The 20,855-nt window shown below is 40.2% G+C and overlaps 1 protein-coding gene across 2 annotated transcripts in view; it reads left to right on the forward strand.

The window, feature by feature from the left end:
* The first annotated feature begins 5,295 nt into the window (after positions 1 to 5,295).
* RASSF9 (Ras association domain family member 9) overlaps positions 5,296 to 20,855 on the forward strand; it is a 28,085-nt gene continuing 12,525 nt past the window's right edge. The window contains exon 1 of one of the 2 annotated variants that reach the window (XM_075428348.1): positions 5,296 to 5,526. In XM_075428348.1, the coding sequence (XP_075284463.1) occupies positions 5,480 to 5,526 (47 nt within the window). In that variant the 5' untranslated portion in view covers positions 5,296 to 5,479. Of the gene's footprint in view, positions 5,527 to 5,793; positions 5,857 to 20,855 lie in introns of those variants that run through there. The other variant, XM_075428350.1, reaches the window with a different exon arrangement.

The following is a 20,855-nucleotide window of genomic DNA, read 5'->3' on the forward strand; positions in this document are numbered from 1 at the left end:
GTCACAGGGCATTGTCTCAGCACCTAATGAAAGCAAGAAGAGAAAGAAATTTGGGGCTGAATGAAGAATGTGCTGACTGGGACAGTCATGTGCAGACAAAAAACTTGACTCCACATCTGGGGAGTTGCTCCTTGCCTATGCTTAGGAGTACTTGGGGCTTGCAGAATACAAAAAATAGTCCTGTATCTGAAATTTTGAATAAAAATCTGCTTACAAGGGGACAAGCTGCCTGTTTTGTTCACTGCTGTATTAATGCACAGAAAAATCCTTACATGGAAGTCCTCTGCAGAGGTCACAGCAGCTAAAGTGATGCTACATCTGGACCTAATCTGCAACTCAAAAGTAACCTGTGCGGTCTACTGTACTTAGGGCTATGTCAGCAGCTAGTGAGCTATAGGGAAAGGAAGGGAAAAGAAAAAGAGGTTTGAGAAACAGGTGATAAAAAACAAAGAACTCTGATTTTTGTGACCTCTGTTGACCATATGGTCTATGGTTTTGCCCAATCTCTTTTTTAACTCATTCATACTTTTGTTTTCCCTGACATTTGCAGTCAGAGAGCACTTCTGTCGTTTACTTACAAGTACAATCCTTCTCTGTGTGTGTATTTTAACTTTGCTATCTGATTATTTCTTTCAGTGGACCCCTGTACTTACACTGTGACATGTTTCCTAATTATTTTCTCCATGATATAGATTATTATAGACCTCTCATAATAATCAGATATTCACCTTTCTTCAGATTCAAGAGTCTTATCTCTCTACTTAATTTCTCCTCTCATATTAAGCTATTTTGTATATTAAAACTCTGTTGCTGCCATTTGCTCCCCTCCCCACTATATGCTTTTTCAGATGGGGTACCTGGGGTATTCAAAATGTAGGGTCAGAATGAAAGTTTACAGTGGCATAATGAGCTTTTGCACTTCATTCTGTATTCCTTTCTCATTAATTGTTAATTCTCTTTTTTTGTTTGGGTGGTTTTGATTTTGGCTTTACCAGAACAGAACACTGACCTAAGGCTTTGCGTGAACTGCCTCAAATAAATAGTGTTTCTGAGATGTGACAGTTAATTTAAAGATTTGTTTAGATTTTTCTTTTCAGTGTATTACTCTGGACCTAACAACATGACCTTCACCTGCAAGTTTATCATCCGCCACCAGTCTTCTGAGTCCCTTCTGCAAATCTTCTCAAGTGAGTAAGCTGAGCAGCAAAAATCCACCATCTCTCTGAAAAAGGATCACCCACTTTCCTGCCTTTTAAGCAGTTATAATCCCAGCACTGACCTTTCCCTCTTACTCTATCGGACCATCTAGTCTAGTGTCTTGTATTCAAATACTTGGCTGCACTTAAAGCATACACATAAATATTTATGATCATTTAAAATGAGGGAGCCAAGGTATCAGAAGCAGCCTACGCACAGTAATCTAGAGGAAGAAGTGGGCAATTTATCCTGTTCCTAAGGTAGCTTTTGCTGCCTCTGTTGAACTGCACACTACTGCAGCCAGAATGATGTTACACAACATGGCTGAGCCATTCCAGCTGCTCAGGGCTGCTCAGACGAGACGTCTTCCTCCCACATCTCTCTACCCATGATCTTGGACACATGGTACTGTTTCTCTCCTCACATGCCAGTCCTGCCAATTGTCTGACACCTTAATAAGCCAGGTTAAATAATTAAATGAACAAAAAGCTGTTTATTCACTTTTCTGTGTCAAATCCGTTTTCCATCCATTTAAAAAGTTGAATGGTGTGAGCACAAAGCCTATTGACAACAAGACCTGGCACAAGGAAAGGGTCTGGGGTCTGTGGCCAGTGGGAGAGTAATGAGACTTCCCCACTTTTACGGACAGCAAGCCATTAGATTAGATGAAGTCATTTCGTGTAAACCCAGTCTTAGAATAGGTTTCATTGAGCTGCCAAGCTGCCCCACCACACAGCCAAAGGAGGATGTCTTGCTCCCTCCCCCTATTTCCAAGTCCTCCTTTTGCTTTGCTTCCTCTCTTTTGTCCTCTCAGCCCTGCCTATAGTTCAACTCCTCCCTTGCATCAGCTCTGGGGATCACACTGTCTGACTGATCTTGTCTGATCCCAAAATAAGCCAACTCACCTCACCAACCAGTCCAGAACAGAAGGAACAAATTTTGTTGCTGGGCTGGAATTTCAATGAGTTACATCATCTTACCAGAAGATCAGATGAGATCCCAAAGACTTTGTAAGATAGGCACTGGAACCAAGAGGTGGACAGGAGAGGTAAGAAAGGAAAGGAGAGAGCAGGAGCACACCTGCTGCTTGTCGCTTGCAAGAAGTACTTTTGAAACTCTACATGTAGACTGATATGGTTAAAGCTGGGTTTTAAAGCATTGCTATGCTGCAGTATTTTTGCCAAAGAGATGTATACAATGCTCAGAGTGAGCTGCCTTGGAAGATGGCAAACAAAACATTTCAATTTATTAGCCTTAAGCTTTCTGATCAAGCACCCAAGGTTTGGATCCAGATTTATTGTTCAGTAAGCTTACCCACGTGGCAGGTGATAATCTAATGTTAATAGCTCCTTTTCCTTCTCCTTTATATACCAGCATAAATTGTTGACACATCTTTCTGACGATCTCAAGTTCAGTACATATGTATTTTATGGAGTGCTTTCAAAAAAAGGGTCCTGCAAACTGAACTAACTGCCATTCATTATTTCTGCTGGGGGAGAACAACAATTTGTGTTTGGAGAACAAATTGGCAGAGATTAACAGCTCACTGGTGAAAACCGAAATGTTACCAGTTATTCACCTTTTAGACTTTTGCATGAAGAAAGCATGAGTAGAAGGTGATCATACTCTAGACTTGAGCAGTGGTTGCTTTTTATGTCCATGTGGCATGCTGGGAAGCGCCAGGGCCCTGGTCTGGAATGTTGGCCCAATATTCCTGGAAGATCAGAGCTAGAGTTTAAAGAAAAGTGAAGACATGTACACACAGACACAGATAGTTTGAGGCACTTTGGAAGTTTAAGGGCAAGCTAACTGAACTGTTGTGTCAACACTGCCTACAAAATTAACCTGTCCCTCTGAAATGTTTTGCTACCTTTTCTACTCTATTCAGAGCCTGGTTTATGTGCTAAGGAACGGGAATTCATGTATCTTCTGTTACTAAGAGAAATATCCATGTATTTTTATGTTTTTGTGTGTGTTTATGCATACACTCAGCAAGTCTTTTTGCCCCCTATGATACTTTTTTAGGGGTATATGAAATGTCCTTCGCTCTTGTTTTTAGTAAAGAGCAATATTCCTTGTTCTTAGGATTCTCTCCTTTATTATTTTGTAGGACTTTATCATACACCCACTTTCTTCCTGGTTTTGGTTAGCCTAATTGTGGAAGTGCATAGACTGCAAGCCTCGTCTTCTCCCTCAGCTGTGGGGAAAATATTTGCTTATTATGCTGGAGTCTTTCCTACAATTCTTTGCGTAGCTACATGAATGTGAGAAACATTTTGACTTACTTGAGTAGACGGACCCAGTTCCCACATTATATATCTTTGTTTGAAAATTATTTTGCATTTGCTAGTGGAAAAGGAACAATTTACATGGTATTTTAATATTTGAATAAATTAAAATTCTGAGGTGACTATTCAGAAGTAATAAAAACAGCTACAAATATTGTCGAGTTCCCATTTATTTTCATAATGAAAAGTGAATACTATTCTGTAGATAAAGGTCTTTCATTTCACCTCTGCTAGTAAAAATAGTTATTTGAAAATTAATTATTCTCTAGGAAATTTTACACTGATTTGATTTTTATGCCAAATGCACCTTTGAATATCTCTTAGGGACCGAAAAATTTTCCTGGTCCTTTAGGTGTGAGAAAACCCCCTCTTCATGGCATACAGAATGGGATTCAAAGCAAAAGGAAAGATTTCTATGGATTTAATGTGTTTGGTTTCATGTTCATCATGCCAAAATCAGACTACTTAAAATCTCTCCTGGTATCAGGATAAGAAATCTGAAAGTTGTTTCATTTCGGCTTCCCTATTTTTGTGTTATTTGGATGATTACCCAAACAAGGCTTTTAAGAGGCTCAGGTCCCTCTCTTTGTAGTTACAGCTCAGAGAATTTAGAGGCGTGGGACTGAACTGAAAATATGTGGGGTATTCCCAGAGCTGCCAGTAATAGGTAACCCATGGAATGGGCCTTTGCTTTGTTTTCTTCAGTCTGCTGTGACTATCTTGACTAAGGGAGGAAAGGGGAATTTTAGAAAAAGAAAAAGCCTTTTTTCAGATAAGCCCTTACTCTGGTAGGCTCCTATTTAATCATTCCCCCTGGTTAATAAAACAATTCCCTATTGTGCTGCACCTTTAAGCAGCCACATAAAGAATTTGCCCTGTAATATGTCAGCAACAACAATAACAAAAAGGCAAAAAGGAGTGATTTACATCTAACATGTACCTGCTAAAAAAAATCCAGAAAGTCGAGAGCTAGAGTGGGCTAGGGATGTGCTGGGGGCTTCCCACCTGCCCCGGGACCTTCACCCACCGGCATCAGCCCTTGGGGTGCAATGGCTCCGCTTTCCCGTGCTCCGCTCCAAATCGGAGCAGGGGTTGGGAGGGGAGGCTTTTTCCTTTTGAAGCTTTAAAAAGTTTTCGCTTCTGCAGCTTTACTCCCAATCTCTCGTTCCCAGGGGGTTCCAGCAAACAGGAACTGTAGCGTGGGTTCATTTCCCTTCTGGCAAAGCCAGCTTAAAATAAGAACAAAAAAGGTCCTGCGACACCGCGGTACGAACCAAACCCTTCGTGTGGCCGCCTCGCTTGTTCTCCACTAGCCCACGCTCAAGAGGTTTGCGGAGGTGCTTTTGGTCTGCGGAGGCTTGCATCCAAACAGGTAGTTTACTCAAAAACCCGGGGAGGGCAGAGGGGCCGCAGGGCTCTTACTTTCCCCCTTCATCTTCCCATTACTTGTCCAACACCTCGTAAAGGGGTACTGAAAAAGCAGGTTGTTACGTACTGAGAAGTGGTGTGGCAACTGTTGCTTGCCCTTCTTTAACGCTGATGTTCAGCTGAACGGCTTGACCTGAAGTGGCTGCAGCCTCCCGGGGAAAGTTTTCAGTCCTTTTGTTGTGTGTTTTTACAGAGTTCCCCACCACCGGAGCAAAACCCCTTCGCTCCCATTTGCTGGCTGGTGCCCTGAGGGTGACGAGGCTGAAAGTTTAGCAAGTTCTGTGCATAGCTTCACATCACAAGAGCAAGTGCGTGTTTCCCCCCCCTTCTTTTTCCTGCTCCTAAACGCCTCCTTCAAGTTTGCAGCTGGGCAGGACTCCAAAGGTGCAGCAGCAGCAGCAGCAAGCCGGAGTTCAAAGTTAGCAGTAAATTACACAACTTCCAGCTCATCGCTATGCTCAGTGACTCTTAACAAGCTGGAAGGCGCTCAGGGGAAAAATCGGGGAGAAGGGAACACCCTCGAATCGCTTGAGGATCGCTGATGTTATGCTTCTGCCGCTGGGATCATGGCTCCCTTTGGAAGGAATTTATTAAAAGCCCGGCACAAAAACAGGTAAAGTGCGTGGTGGGTACGGGGAGGAAAAGGGAGGGCGATATGGGACGGGTTTCTTTTACACTTTTTTTTTGTTCTGGGGGCAGGATGCGTTGCTCCGGACCCGCGCGGCTCCCGGGAGCTGCAAGTGCGGGGCTCACCTGCGGGCGGGAGCGGGGGGAGGGGGCGCTCCCACCCCCCACCCCACCCCGGACCTGTCTCTCCCCTCTTCGCTCTGTCTCGTTTGGCTCCTGGACAGTATTTTCAGAGAGGGGAAGACAGCCCTTCCCGACTTGGAACCTCTCCCGCCTAAACCAAGGGGAACATTGGAAGTCCCCCCGTGTTAGCAAGGTGAGACTCGGCCGGGGCTGGGGGAACGGGCGGGGGGGACCCGGAGCCCCTCACCGCGCGGGGGAAAAAACTCCCCGGGCTCCTCAGGGGAGGCCTGCGGCGGGCCGGGCTCCGGGCCCCTCCGCCCTCCGCTTCCCCGGTGGGGAAAGCCGCAGCCGGCAACCCCTCGGAGGCGACCCCGTCCCGCAGCTCGGCCGCTGGCTGCAAGCCGGGGAGGTAGGAGAGCATCCAGCTTCCAGCGTGGGCGGGAGGGGGGGACACGCTTTCTTTTAGGTTTAGCTGTAGTTGACTGCCTGTGAGGTTTTTTTTGCCTAGAGACGTGTTCAGGGTGACAGCTGTGGTGCCTGGCTTGGCTTCCGCGAAGTTTCTTTGCGGGGACTTTGCCCCTCACGCTGCGCGTGCTTCCACATGCCCCCGCACACCGACTGCAGAAAGGTGGAAAAGGAGTTATGTAATAATTTTAAGCGCTAGGATGGTGCTAGATTTTTTTTTTTTAAGAGTAAATGTGCTTGGAGTGAGTGAATTTACTGGGACCCTATGGAAATTACAGCGGCCGAACCCGCCTAGCTAAGATTGAAGAGAAGCAGATCGCTGAAATTTTGGCTCAGCGAAAAACTCAAAAATCACTTGTAATCCCTTCTCTGCTTTGACTGGTGCTCTCCACTGAAATTTATCTCATATTTAAGGGTACGCAAGGGAAAATATTTTTCAGAGGGAATGTAACTGGACCCTAAAAAGTCGTGTAAAAACGTCCTGATTTTTTTCCAAATTTGGCTTTCGGTTTACCTATACGATACACTGAAAGTTATTCTGGAGGGATTGTATGTGTTGGGATTATGTGAAAATACTAATTTAGCATATTATATGGAATATAAATCAGAAAGACAGTAACAGTCAAGGCTTAAGAAATAACATACTATTTTAAAATTATTAATGCTGTTGGTTACTGATTAAACTGTATTTTGCTAATGTGTCTGGAAACAGAAAAACTTTGATGTACGTCTCGTGGCCATTTTATGTTCAGAAGATCTGGAAAGGTGAACATGAACTTTTAAATGAAACCGCTTTTAGATAGACCTGCGAATTTATTACTGTTAAAATAGAAGTTTTGCTTCTGCCATCAATTATGTGAAGAACTGTGTTAAGTCACAAAGCACAGTTCCATTCTATTCAATGGTGAAACTGTTTCTCTTTTGGACATTTAAAATATCTTCATATTAATTGCATCAATCTCACTGTGTTTGCTGATGTGACGTTTTACTCCTTAGGAAAACAAAGTCATAATCCAAAGCTTTGAATAGGCAATAAAAAATAAAATACCAAAGGAACCATTACTGTGAACATCTAACACTTTCTTTTCATTTCACCTTCCCTCACCCCTGCATCCCCCCCCTTGAAAAAAATGAATGCCTTTAATGGCAGAGAGGTGTTGTGGTAATAAGAAGGGGCTGGAAGTTGTTATGAGTACAGAAAGGGGCAGGAAGGGGTGTGATCAAGAACAAAGCAAGGACATAATTCTTAAGATGTGTTATTATCTATTCAAATATTTAAATTTCTGTGTGTTTAGCTTTTGCTACTGGATTTTGAGAATTAAACTTTGCTTATGCAATTAGTAAAAGGGTCTTGTAGTATGATTGAAGAGCTATGTAATAACACTTTTTTCATTGTAATTGTATCTTTGTGAACTCATTTGAAACCTTGAAAAAGAAGTCGAGTGAGCTTAAAATCCTTGGCTGTGTTTAGAGCTGAAGTTGAGGAGTTCGGACTTGTGGCTCATTACCTTAGTTTGCCTGCCTTTAAAGAAGGACCAAAAAGGGACATACATATATGTATATATTTAATCTGCTGCTCTTTTTATTAGGTCTAGTGCTCGTCCATCTCTTTGAGAAACTCAGTTTTTGTAATAGAAAAATTATAAAGTAAAAGTGGAGTGAAGGAGGAGCAAGTACTCTCTTCCTGTCTTTCAAAGCTCCACTTTGCTTTTTTCACTGAAAGTATTTAATGACCATTAGCTACATGCAAATATAACTGTTTAGAGTTACAAGATAAGCAAATGAGGAATAAAATGTGTGCACGCAGGAGAACGTAAAGCTAAGTCAAGGCAACAAAGGTAGTTGGAAGAAAAGCCAGAAGGAAAATAAAGGCGTTGCAGTCATTTGCTCGGATAACAAGATGACACCTCTGTAATTAGTGCTTATCTTGCAGCGTTGCCCAGAGGTCCCAGGTCAGGGCCCTGCTTCATAGTAGACTCTTCACATCCAGATCATAAAATGTCAGTCTCTACCCCTAAGACGTCAGAGTTTAGACAAAAAGGTTACTCTGTCTCTGTGTATGAGGCATTTGAGCAAGAGGCGAGGGATGTTGGCTGCGATGCCACAAGACTTCAGAGAATGAAACTGAGATTAAACCTTGGGAAGACAAAACCTGTGCTAAACTGCTTCTGGTATTTGAAAGATCTTAAGTCGATCTTACTCTCTTGCACCGCTGAAATCTCACTCTTGCAGAGAGACAGCACAAGGCCAGGGTAACCGTTGGTGCATTGTAAGCCCCAATTTGATTTCAGAGGAGCAGCCACTAGGAAAGTGGACTAAACATGTTTTTCTTGGCCAGAAAGAGAAGCAGTGGTATCTTGATATCTTTTTGAAAAAGAGTTATGAGGAGTTTTTCTACTGTTCTTTGACCTCCTATGTCATCCAGAAATAATTGTATTCCCCAGAGCGTGTATGTGCTTGTCAGTGTGTCCCCTGGAGAACAATACATCCCACAGGCAGCAAGGCCATGCCCCACCCACCTACAAATCCAAATACGCTCAACAGGGACAGGCTGTGCCCTCTGAGGCAATAAAGGAAAACAGTTTCCTCCAGGACTAAGCCTCCGTAACATGACTAAACTCAAGAGGATTTATTTTTATGCAAATTTCTTAAAGATGCTATTCTCTGGAAGTGTGAGGAATGCTCAGCTAGCATCGCACTTTGGAAGCACGGTGATGTGAGCAAATGCTCAGCCAAAGAGTTGTTTGCAGATAAGCTTTAATATTGGTCTAATACATTGCACCGCACAGAGACACAACAGCTCCCTATCCAAATACGAGCAACAAATACAAAGCGTATATACTTGCAGTGTTTATGCACTAGGGTTTCACATTGTATACGATTTCTTGATTGCTAGGTAGAACAGTAATCTATGTGCCATTGATTTTCTGTAAGATTAGGGCTTCTCTGCTCTTGGGTGCTAGATTTGGTCAATTCTGAGAATGGGTCTTTAGGTTCATTTAAATATTTCAGATGTTACCCATCATCGCAAGGATATCTGGATCTCTCATTGTCTCATCTGCTCAGTGATCTCACACCAAGAAAGCTGACTCCATTGCTACTTTTCTTTCATTGAGGCCAATTCCTTGGGTGTTTTTACATAAACCTTACCCAAACTTGTCAATGCTCTACTGTTCCATGCAAGCTGTAGCCAGCCAAGTAGCAGTCTGCAACGGAGAGGGTACAGAGAATCTGTCTTCTTCACGTGGTTGTCCTTGATGTTGTAGGGCTGTCTGTTAGGCACAAATAGCTTGAGAAATATTTTTTTGCTAGTGTAATTCATACTGGTCCTAAGTTTACCACAACCATTTTTATGTTCTGTTGACATACAACACATCCGAACCCACAGTACTGTTTGATGATGAAACAGTTGTCTTACAATTCTGTTATTATTTAAATGTATTTATTGATTTTGCTCTTCCTTCCTGTTTTTTGTCCATGTTTTACTGTCATTGTCTTGGTGCCACAGCAGTTAGCATAGTGTTTCTGTACAGGACGCAAAGACCTACTTTGCCTACTCTTTATGTCTGCCTCTCTCTAATCAGCTCATCTCTGGCTTGCAGGTAGAAAGGAAGACCATATGTATCTAATAATTCATATGGATATAGAGGGAGTTCTTCCTGTCCTGACAGTCAGAGGTCCCTCCCCAGTGAGAGAAACATTCAATTATTCTCTCAGGCTTTATATTACAAGCACAGGTTAATGAATTAGATTAGAGACTTCATCTGTCTGATACTGACCTAGCATTACCATGTTCCCGCCCTTCCTCCCTCCCTCCAGTAGTTTCTCATCGTACCTAGTTAGCACAGTGATTTGAGTATTACTCTGAACATCTCTACTGTTCTACGGTTGAGTACACTGCTGTACATTATAAGCCTCGGTGAAGCAAAACTGAAAATACTCAGTATTTAGGTTTGGACTGGAAAAGCTCTCAGAGATCAGCTGCTTATCTGAATGAACTGTGTATGACCTCCACTGTAAGTCTCATGGAATCATGAGAGATGTCTAATACTCCTCCTTTTGGATGAGCATATCTGGAGAAAAGTCTATGTGAAGCTATAAAGGTGCTTCTTGATTCAAGACTACCAGGCATTTGGTATGTATGTTGGAGGGAGTGGATAAAAGCTTGTTTAGGGTCAGTGGTGCTATCTGTGTTATATTTTTAGATTGAAAAGATGGTGCTTGTTTGGTAATGGTAGAACATATTCTCCGTATTTTTACTTTTACTTGAATGTGAGACATGTTAGTGAACTATCAAAGAAGTTGTTCCATTTTGAACCAGAGTTCATACATTATCATTTATTTTCTGGTCTGGCTTGTCAGCTTTGTCTCAGAGGTCGTAATGGTTGCATACATTTTCTAATAATCTTTGTACATATTTGTTCACTTCACTTTCAGGAAGAGCTTTTCGTCTAGCAAAACACTAACCTTATTTCTAAAGAGTTAATTATCGACTATTCCAGGAGGGCAGACAGCAGTTTCATTCCAGAGGAGTAAATAAAATGAGTAATAGATGTGTGTAATACTACACCATCTAAGGAAAGAGTATTACTTAGGTTAAGTTGAAGCTTATCTGAAACACTAGTATAATGTAGAGTCTGGCTGAGACAATACACTTCAGACAAAGAAACACAGTTTTAGTAATACGGAAGAAAAATCGTGCTGGTCAGTATTGATTTACTATTTTACTGATGAAAAACTAGAATTTTACATGCAGAGAAAAGACTCAGACACTTTGCTAAATGTGTAATGATTTCAGTAGAGAGACATAAGTTTTCAGAAATTGGGATTTTTTAAAAAATCTAGTAACTTTAATAAAAGTCTGCGGTAATCACAGAGGAGTGCCTCTTGATTGACCTGCAAAGGTATACACTTATGCTGAGAAAAATCTGTTTTTTTAATTTTGTTTGTTTTATATGATGAATAATAACAACTTAAAATTAAGATCTTAAACATTATTATTTGCAAGCATTAACATCACACATGGTCTAAAGCTTTAATTAGTCTGTCCAACTTCTATATTTAGTATGTAGATAAAACCTTATTATGGTGACAGAAGGGATGATGCAAGATAAAGATTTTGTTTAAGACCACACGCTAAGTGAAGCCTAGAACTGAATGCTGGACATGTTGCTACCCAGTCATGTCCATAAGTAACTGAGCAATTATTGTCACTTCTATTGTTTCTTTTATATGTCGTGATACTGTCAAGATGGTGACTTTCTGTCTTCTGCTGCGTTACTGTGCTAGCAATTCCCCAAGTATCGCACAAGACACAACAGGTAAGAGTCACATGGTTTCAGGATGAACAGAAAGAAGTGACCAACCAAATGGAATTAGAGGGGAAAACAGATGACTAAATTTATTTGTGTAACTAAGGCCAGAACCATCCTCTACAGAATACAGGTACTACAAAAATACAGATCAGTGTCATTTTCAGCTGGGTGAGATTCTTTGTGACAGACAAATGTCATGCAGAGCTCTCTGGAAATTTCTATCAGATCAGTTTGTGCCTGGTCTTCTTTTAAATCAACAATTCCATCCCTGTGTCTCCCATTACAAAAAAATTATTTAGAATTGCTGAATGCAGTATAGTTGTTAGGCAAATTTTGGCAATGGCATTTTACCTTCCAGGGTTGTAAATTTCCTATGGACCTGCCAAATTCTTGCAATAAAAATGAAAATTTTTCATAAATTATTTCTCATGCATGTGTGTTACACATAAATATAAAAGCCAAGAGCTAATTCGTGATTTTGGAAGTTGCATTTTTTGGGGAACCTTGCCCAAAAGAAAACTTTTTTGGGCACCTTTCTGGAACTTGCCTCGAATAGGCACCAGAATGACCCACCAGTCTCCTTTTCCTGTCTCGACCTATCCAGAAATGCACTTACAGCGCACGTGTTGTAGCAGTGATAACAATACCGACTTGTTTGTGACCTCGGACAGCTGATAAGCATACTTAATTTTCCTTAGCTATAATTTGAGTGATAATATTTACACGTCTCAGGAAAATAAGTAGGGCATGACTAGACAGTGTAAAATTTGTAAAAGTGCTGAAAGTGAAAGCCAGTTAGTGGGAGAGGTATGAATAAAATCTGGGAGTTCCTTGATTCTAATTCTTATACAGTCGCTAGAGCTGGCTGTCACACAGAGAAATGAGAATACAGTGTGGCTTATTTAGGTTTGATATCATATGATTCACTGATGAATTTTCAATGGTCTAAAATTTTTCATGTTAGAAATGGCTTGTGAGAAAGGTTGTAATGCCACAGAAATTGAAATAAATAAAGAAATGCCCTGTGTATCTTAGCAGATTCTGAGGTGATTTTGAGAGGTGAACATAAGGAAAGTTAACTTTTGAAACCAAGAATTAGAAAGGAAGGTTTTCACTGGTAATGATAATAAAGTTGTCATGTATTTGTATTTTCAATGCTATAAAACCTAAGTCCTGGTAACATGTGGAGGTGCGTAAAAGACACTAAACTTGAAAGAAAATTTTCCAGTGCAAGTTTGGCACATCTCTCAAATGCACTTTATTTAAAGATGTGTTTCTCTTTCACTGCCTTTTTCCTATTTCACACTTGTTTGCTTCTGTCAGTTTGAACCATTTCCTTTGTAGTTTAGATGGTTGCTAGACATACATATTTTGAGCATTAGCATTAGAAGAAGCCAGGCTACCAATTTATTTCATATGTTGTAATCTTGGAGGTGATGTCAACTTCTGTTTTCCTGGATTGGGGTTGGTTGTTCTTGGCTTTTTTTCACATTCATTAGTCAGATGCAGAGTAATGATAGGAGGAAGATATATTTACACAGAGGGTAGGTATTTGCTGTGAATGAAACACATGAATATAATTTGTCTATTTTGAGGCCCAAAACTGTCAATCTGGTTAATTTGTTTTCTTTATTATCCACTGCTATCTGTTCTCGTTCATTGATGTAAAGAATTCTGAGTTATGACTTACCCAGCATAATGGAGAATATAATAATATCTCTTGAAAAGCACAAGATATTTATTTTGTCCACCTTTAATAATACAAAACTAACAAAGCTTAAAATAAATATTCAAAAGCATAAGATTCTCTTGTTTGGGGACAAAATCAGGTTTATAAAAAAGGTAATAATCTATTAGACCAAGTTTTGTTTTGGTCAGGTATAAGTATGTTTACCTTACTTTAACGTGTAAGGCTGTATCATCTCAGTGGAATAATGCAGTTGAGTGAAGACTACTAATTTTTAAGAGAGTCTGCCCTTGGGTCTTGAACCTGCAATTTGCTTTGTGTTAATAGATTCCTTCATCCATGTGGAACACCGTACTTTGCTTTCCCCAACCTCCTCTAAATTCAAAAGGACCATTTCTACAGAGGGTGGTTTCCACTGCCAAAGCACTTTTAAACTACAGAATTTTTCAGAGCAACAGTTGGAGCACTGCTTTGACAACATGAAGTGTGCCTCATTTGTCATAGGAAGTTAACAGATTCTACTCACTAATCTTTGATGAGTGATATTTATAAATGAGGGATCATAATGCCGATTTTCAGCTGTTCTTGTTTCTGTTGCTTCATAATCGGTACATTGGTGTTTGGAACTGTTGTTTCACTTGGCTATTACCTGTTGACAGACTTTCTTTGTGCAGATTGCTAAGGCACAAAGTGTCTTTGTTTAACTTGATTATTGCCTGTATCTCTCGGACCCATTTTGTTGTCAGTTTTCTGATTTACTGAAGATGTCTGTACAAATCCAGTTTACTAACAAAAATTTAGGGTTAGTATTGACTTTGCTGCACTTTCCCAAACTTTTACTTCTGGTACTTGAAGATCTATGCAGATAACTAATCATGCTTACCCATGAAGGTCACCACAGGTGTCAGACAAAGATCTGAGTTATTTTTGGAACTGCAGTTATGGATGATCACAGTATTAACTTTCACTGGACTCATACTGTTCGTAAGATTCAAATACACAGCAAAGCACAAACATCGAGCTTCATCTCACTGAACTTGAGCCATTGAAAATTTAGGTATCTCGTCATCTAGTTACTCTTTGTAGTTAATGGATACATCTAAACACTTCCAGCGGGCAATTCATTCAGCCTTAGACAGGCTTTCAGTATGGGATTAGTCACCCTTTTCGAGGTGCCTATCTTATGCCACTGATTACAGAGGAAGGTCAGAAAATTGTCTTTGACTTCACATCTACATTTTGAATAGCTTAAGGTAGATGACATGAGCTCCACCCCAGTCGCTTTCAAAGGGAAGTTCTTCTTGGAGCATGCTCAGACTTTGTAGAGCACCTAATTAACCATCTTTGGTACCTTTCATTTTAGAAATTAAAAAGGGAATAGTGAATGGAGAGGTGAATTATAGGTGGATAGTGTATGATTAAGGGAGAACCATACTAATAGCATAGATGTCTTCCCTGCCCCTGTCACAAAATTCCTACGTGATGTTGGGCAAGTCACATAAACCAGTTTATAAAAGTTCTTACTGACTGCCTGTTCCTTGTTTTCTAATTCTGTGTCCTGTAATCTGTTTTGCACAAGAGCTGAGCAAAGGAAGTTTATGGATGTCCTGGTTTGGACATCTCTACAGATAACAGTTCAGTTAGCCAGAGTGGGAATTTAAATGAGTGGATTGCTTTAGCCTAACTCTTTTTGAGCTTTGGTTTGTGAAAGGGAGTCCTTTCCCTACAAGAGATAAATTCAGTAATGTGTCAGCTTGTGAAGCAGTTGAATATCTGGTGATAAAAGGTATACAACAAAAGAGTAAATTAAAAATTGTGTCTTCTATAAAGGGTAGTACTGTACATAGAACAGAAGATACAAAATGGACACATATTGAACAAATGTAAGTAATAAGGGCTAGATTTGTGAAGAAGACTTTGGTACCTAAATGTTGTTTTAGTCACCTAAGACAAGCTTCAATAACTTCTCACATTCACAAAATGAAGACTAAAATGTGAGGTAGTAACATTTTGATCACCTATACTCCCATCAAGTCTTACACCACTCCTGAAAACCCTGTAGTTATGGGCCTCTCTCACCTCACACCTTATTAAAATTAAGAAAAAGGCAGTCTTTTAAATTTTTCAACCATGAGGTCCCATCTAATAGCCCTGTTCAGAACATGGGCAACAGTACACAAAGTGCAGCCAGGTGTCCCAGTGGCCAGAATACCCGTGTGAGATGCCCTCACTAGCGTTCTCGGTATGTATTTGTCAGGAAAGTCCTGTCAAGTTATTCTAAACTGAAATTCTCTCAGTATTTCCTGTTTAAGCTGTACATTTTGTGCTGGCTTATATGGCGGACTCACAGTAACTCGGAGAAAGACAAGGATTCTTGCTGAAGGCTTCACTGGGAGAAAGAGCTCAGGCCTTTTTGTTGCTGTTCTAATTAATATCGTAATGTTTCATGCAGTGAACATCTGAATGTAGTCTAACAGTAGCTAAGACCTGCCCCTTTCATTTCTTGTTTCTGACTACTTTAGGTCAGTTCCTGCTGAACTTGCTGGTGTCAGCAAATCCCATTGTTAGGAGTTGAACTCTTCTGTGGCACTTTTTATGGAAGTTTAGGTGTCCAGGAGGGGATTATGGATTTCACCAGTTCAGAAGACACCTGAAAGATGTAACACTCACTGTCTGCAATGCCTCAGTACCTTCTGTGGCTCTGGCAAAACGGAGTATTGTCTCTTGTATTCATTCAGGTGAGGCAGGGGTCCAGTGTAACGGAGAGAGTGCACCTTGCTATGGATACACTGAATCAAATTCATTTTGGTTGAACTAAGTAGCATGGAAAACTTTAACACTGATTCTTAAAATTTTTGAGTGCTTGACTGCAACTTAGGCGTACTCCTTTCTGCTAAAGCATTTGTGCGTGATAGGCATATATTCAGGATATAAATGCATGTATGACAGTTTGTGTTGTATGTGATCATGTAATGCATAGGTATGGCACAAAAGATATGCTGTCGCATATCTTATTACAGATCTAACCTGTATCATCTACATCTAATGTACAATAAAATGATATAAACCCCAAATCATCATATATATAAACAATACGTGCAGAAACAGACACTTCTGTGGATTGCATACATATGCATCTACATATTGCAAAACTGAGTACATACAAGTGTTCTTTAAAAGTCAGAAGTGACAAACAGAGCATGAACATGTCATGGAAGAATGCTAAATATGTATATTTCTCCAAACATCACAGAGTTGTTAGCATAGCAGAAGGAAGAATGCCTTCACTCAGATGTCACTGTGGTATCCATTCAGCTTATGAAGTGCCTTGTTAGAAGTAAACTGCCTTTTTATCCTCCCTGAGCTATGAAGTCATCTGAATTGCTCATATGTTGAAAGGATCCCCACCTGCAAAGACATTTGGATGTATGAAATAAACAAACATTGGATTAATTTGAATGTTGACTCAGTCTGACTTTCTGTGAATGAAAGACAAGTAACTTGCAGTGTCTTCCTGGTGTCACAGCCTTCTTGGGACAATCACTATCCTGCCATAGAAGCTTCTCACAAAACTAGCCCCACTATTTCTTTGGCTTGCCTTGGTCTTTGGCCACAGACACCTGGCCTCATTTGGCTTCAGCTGGGCTTGCTGTGGGGTTTTGGCCCACACCTGCTCTCACTGTTCATAGGGATTACCATCTTTTCAGCTGCATCAAATTTGAAAATAATTTCTTCCTAAGCTGTTCAATCACATTCAGGTGGATTATCTTACATGGTTTAACAAAGCCTTTATCTTTATGGTCTAATTCATCATGACTCATGTGGTTTGGAGGTCAGACAAGAAGCTCAGCTCCAGTGGTAGGGTTGTGATGGACAACTGACATGGCTATGAACCTCTTCAGGTAGCCCCAGCTGGAAACTCTTTATCTGTACTCATTATCTCTGTCCTAGAACAGTTTTGGGGCTTAAGTCATGATCATTCAAATATTTTAGGATTCACTTGGCTTTTTGTCTGAATCATGGAATGTCTTTCCTCTGCAGTCAGCTTCCTTCATCTTCTCACAGCTAAAAATTGTATGTCCGCACTGCTGGACACCATTCTTTGTATCTCTCTGTTGCCTACACTTTCTTCTTTGTATTAACTCAGTGAATTTCCCATTACTGTTGATCTTTATGATCCAGCATTAACCCTGCTTCCAGACAGCAATTCCTCCCTTCTTGCCTTCCCTGTGTGCACTGCTTAGCTAGCTAGAACTAGTTTTGCGAGCTTCTGTGCCCTCTTTAACATAGCCATTGCTAGGGCAGAGCATAGTTGGTAAGGTTAACGATTTACTTCATTTGTTCAGTAGCTTTTTCAGAGAGGATGTGGTGATATTTCAGAGACCCTATCAGCCTGTGCCTCACTAACTACATATTGAAGCGTTTATTGATGGGCAATTTTAGAAAATTACTTGAAAGCATAAGCTGCACAAATCTCTCAATTTGTCAATGGACACTAAAATGCTTCACGTTTCTTTTTTTTAAAATATATGTCCACTCTTCTTGTTAGCATAATTATGCATCTGGTACTCAATTTAGCTCTTTAGGGTGAAGATTTATGTAAGAATCCACTTCATCATCTCATCTTTTTTTCCTTTCCGCTCTTCAAATATTGTAAGTAATGGAATACATTTCTCACTGAATTATCTGTCAGAATATTCGGGGGAGAAATTTGGAAAAAAAAAAAGAAGTGATTTTAAATGAGGTCTTGATAGAACCCCTCTTGAGGTGGCATCTTCAATATAATTTAATGAAAGCAAATGAAATGGGGAAGATCATACAGTATTATTTTGAAGTGGAGTGGTTCACTCTGCAAAATTTATTACATTAAATATAGAAGAAAATTAAAGCCCATCCTGCCTTTCTCACTCCTGGCAAACTGTAAAGAGATACTTAAGCTAGGTTTTATGGTATAAAAAAGAGCTATTTTGAAAGATCATTAGACGTCAAAAAGTTAAGAAAGGGTGATGCTTGTTCAGATGGCTGAACAGATCTAAAGGCTTGGTGTTGCACAAAGGGCAGTCCTAAGCCCCCTTTCCAGGCTCCTGGCCTCTCTCTGCCATTTCCTTTGCACTGCTACTGTTCTCACCCAACATCATAGAACAAAACTCAGGGACCACTACTCAAAAAAAGAAATTTTTTCCTTTTTTTTTTGTCTTTGCTTTTTCTTTTTTTTTTTTTCCTTTTTTCTGGATTAGCTTGCTATCAGTTTATCAGACTGGAAACCTGTTGGTTAAACTGGCAGAGCTGGCACAAGCAAGGAGATGGCAACATCACATTGACAACAGGTTACCTAAACTACTTCATGAATTTTTAAGCCATACAGTTGCTAACCTATAAGATGAGATTTAGTAGTAAAAATAGTATTTAGAATCATAGAATAGTTTGGGTTGGAAGGGACCTTTAAAGGTCATCTACCCCAACGGCCCTTCAATGAGCGGGGACATCTTCAACTAGATCAGGTTGCTCACAGCCCTGTCTAACCTGACCTGGAATGTTTCAAGGGATGGGGCATCTGCCACTTCTCTGGGCAACCTGTTCCAGTGTTGATTCATTTAGGATAATCACTTTCCTAAGGTAGCTATCTTGTAAAAATTTGGTGTATTTTGTAGATGAGCCTGGGCAGTGTTAGGATGTTTAAAAAATAGAAGATAAAAATACTGATTCCTACAATGTTCCTTTTCAGAATCATGAAGTACAGTGTCCAAACTCTGAATTTCACCTCAGGCTGCTGCTAGAGCAGCTACAGATGTAGTTAGAGTAGGTAGCCATCAGGAAAAGACTGTAAGAAAACGAAGATGTGGTTTGCTGAGCCTGAGTTCAATCTGGGGAACTGGTGAAAAGAAACCAAGTCTGTCTGGACTTTCCTTCCATTGTGAATGAAGTTAGCATCTGCCTCACACAGTGCCACCAGGAGTAAAGAGGTACACTGAACTGTTTGAGCCATGCACTGAGAGTAAGGGTTCATAAGAAGGCAACCATCCCAGTCTCCTTTAGACCAGGGACTATTGGAAAGGCATGAAATCTTAATATTTCCTTATCTGTACATTGTTCCTTTATTTCACTTACCTTATTATCACTGCTGTCCATATGGTGTGCTTTGTTCATGTTTTGGCAGTCCAGACCCAACCTCAGAATGCTTTTTGTTTATTTCTTCGCTGGGCAAGATATCAACAAACCCAGGAGAGGGAAATAGTATATGTTTGCCTTTCAACAAAAGCTGAACTGAATTTCATGAAACAACAACAACAAAAACAGTGCTTTCAACCCTTGGTATTCCCCTTACTTCTTTAATCTCAAAAGCTCGTAAACAACCTGGGTGCTTCTAAAAGGCAGTTATAAAAATTCTAAGGACAGAAGTTAGATAAACCAAATTTCTATTAGCAGTAGTAGCAGCTATAACTTTATCGTTTAGAAACCTGTGTTCTAAATGAGCTATAAATGATTCTGCTTCCTCTGTATTATCGAAAGTGATGAAATTTTAGACACATTGTCTACTATTAATACGAGCTCCATAAAGCTTGTATAGTTTAACCAATGCTTAAATATGCATAGACATTTAAACAGACTCAGGAACAGTACAGAGAATTGTATTTTTGCAAAATAGTAAAATTCTTGTGGTAGAGAAAAAGTACCAGTGGCATCTTCATGTCAACTCATGAGAACTACCCACTGCTCAAGACCAAGATGCAGTATTTGTTATATTGATATTCTTGTTGCTTACTAACACTGAGGAAATTGAAAATGCCCCTCTTCTCATTCCCCCCATCATGGTCTAAAGAATTACTACCACTGAATATGTCAGTGTTTGTTTTGACTCTGGCATTTTTCCTGGATCTTCCATTCCTCTATCACAGCTGCTTCCTCAGTAGCAGTTGCAATATACACATCAAAGCATGTTTTCCCACTAAAGCAAATTGTTATTATTATTATTGCTCATCTTGGAAAATATTTTGGTGGGCAGCTAGCTCTCCTCTGTTCTCAAACCTTCACTGTGTCAGGCAGCCACAAATATAGACCTGATATGGTGAACATGTCACCTGTCATGGCATTTTTTGTACACAGCACACTTGCTGATGTTACTCATTGCAATTCCAAACATTTTTTTGACTAATATCCACTTACCAACCATATGACTTGAATATGCAATGGAGAAATGATGATTTTTCTGAAAGGAAGGCAGATTTAAAGCGTAGATGTAATTTATAAAGAATGTGTATCCTTAGGGGGGGAGGAATAATTTCAGAGGTAAGGTATGAGAAAAGGGCAGGGGCAGATGCAGTCTTCATTTGCATGGAGACTGCAGCCTTTGCACTTGCCTGTAGGTTAAGCGATTGGGAGCATAAACATGGTATAGGGCAGAGCTAGTAAGTGAAGGGGAGGACTAAGTAGCCTTTTGATCACCTGTGCTGAAAAGCTGCACTTCAGCTTTGCAAATGAGATTTTGCAAAACAGTATCAGCCACTGGAGCAGTGACAGAGGGTTATGTCATTTTAAATTGCCTGGGGGGGTAGGGGGTTGTTCAGGATAATCCACCATACTGATCACTCTTATCTAGTGAGCAAGGTATATAATTCGTTTTACAATGTCTTTTATTTCTTCCTTTCTATTAGTGCAACATTCTGTGTTAGTGCCATTTCTTGGCTTATTTTCTATGTAGTATAAACTCTGCTGTCCATCTGCTTT

Source organism: Opisthocomus hoazin, chromosome 8, assembly GCF_030867145.1.
Source record: "Opisthocomus hoazin isolate bOpiHoa1 chromosome 8, bOpiHoa1.hap1, whole genome shotgun sequence".
NCBI classification, from domain to species: domain Eukaryota; kingdom Metazoa; phylum Chordata; class Aves; order Opisthocomiformes; family Opisthocomidae; genus Opisthocomus; species Opisthocomus hoazin.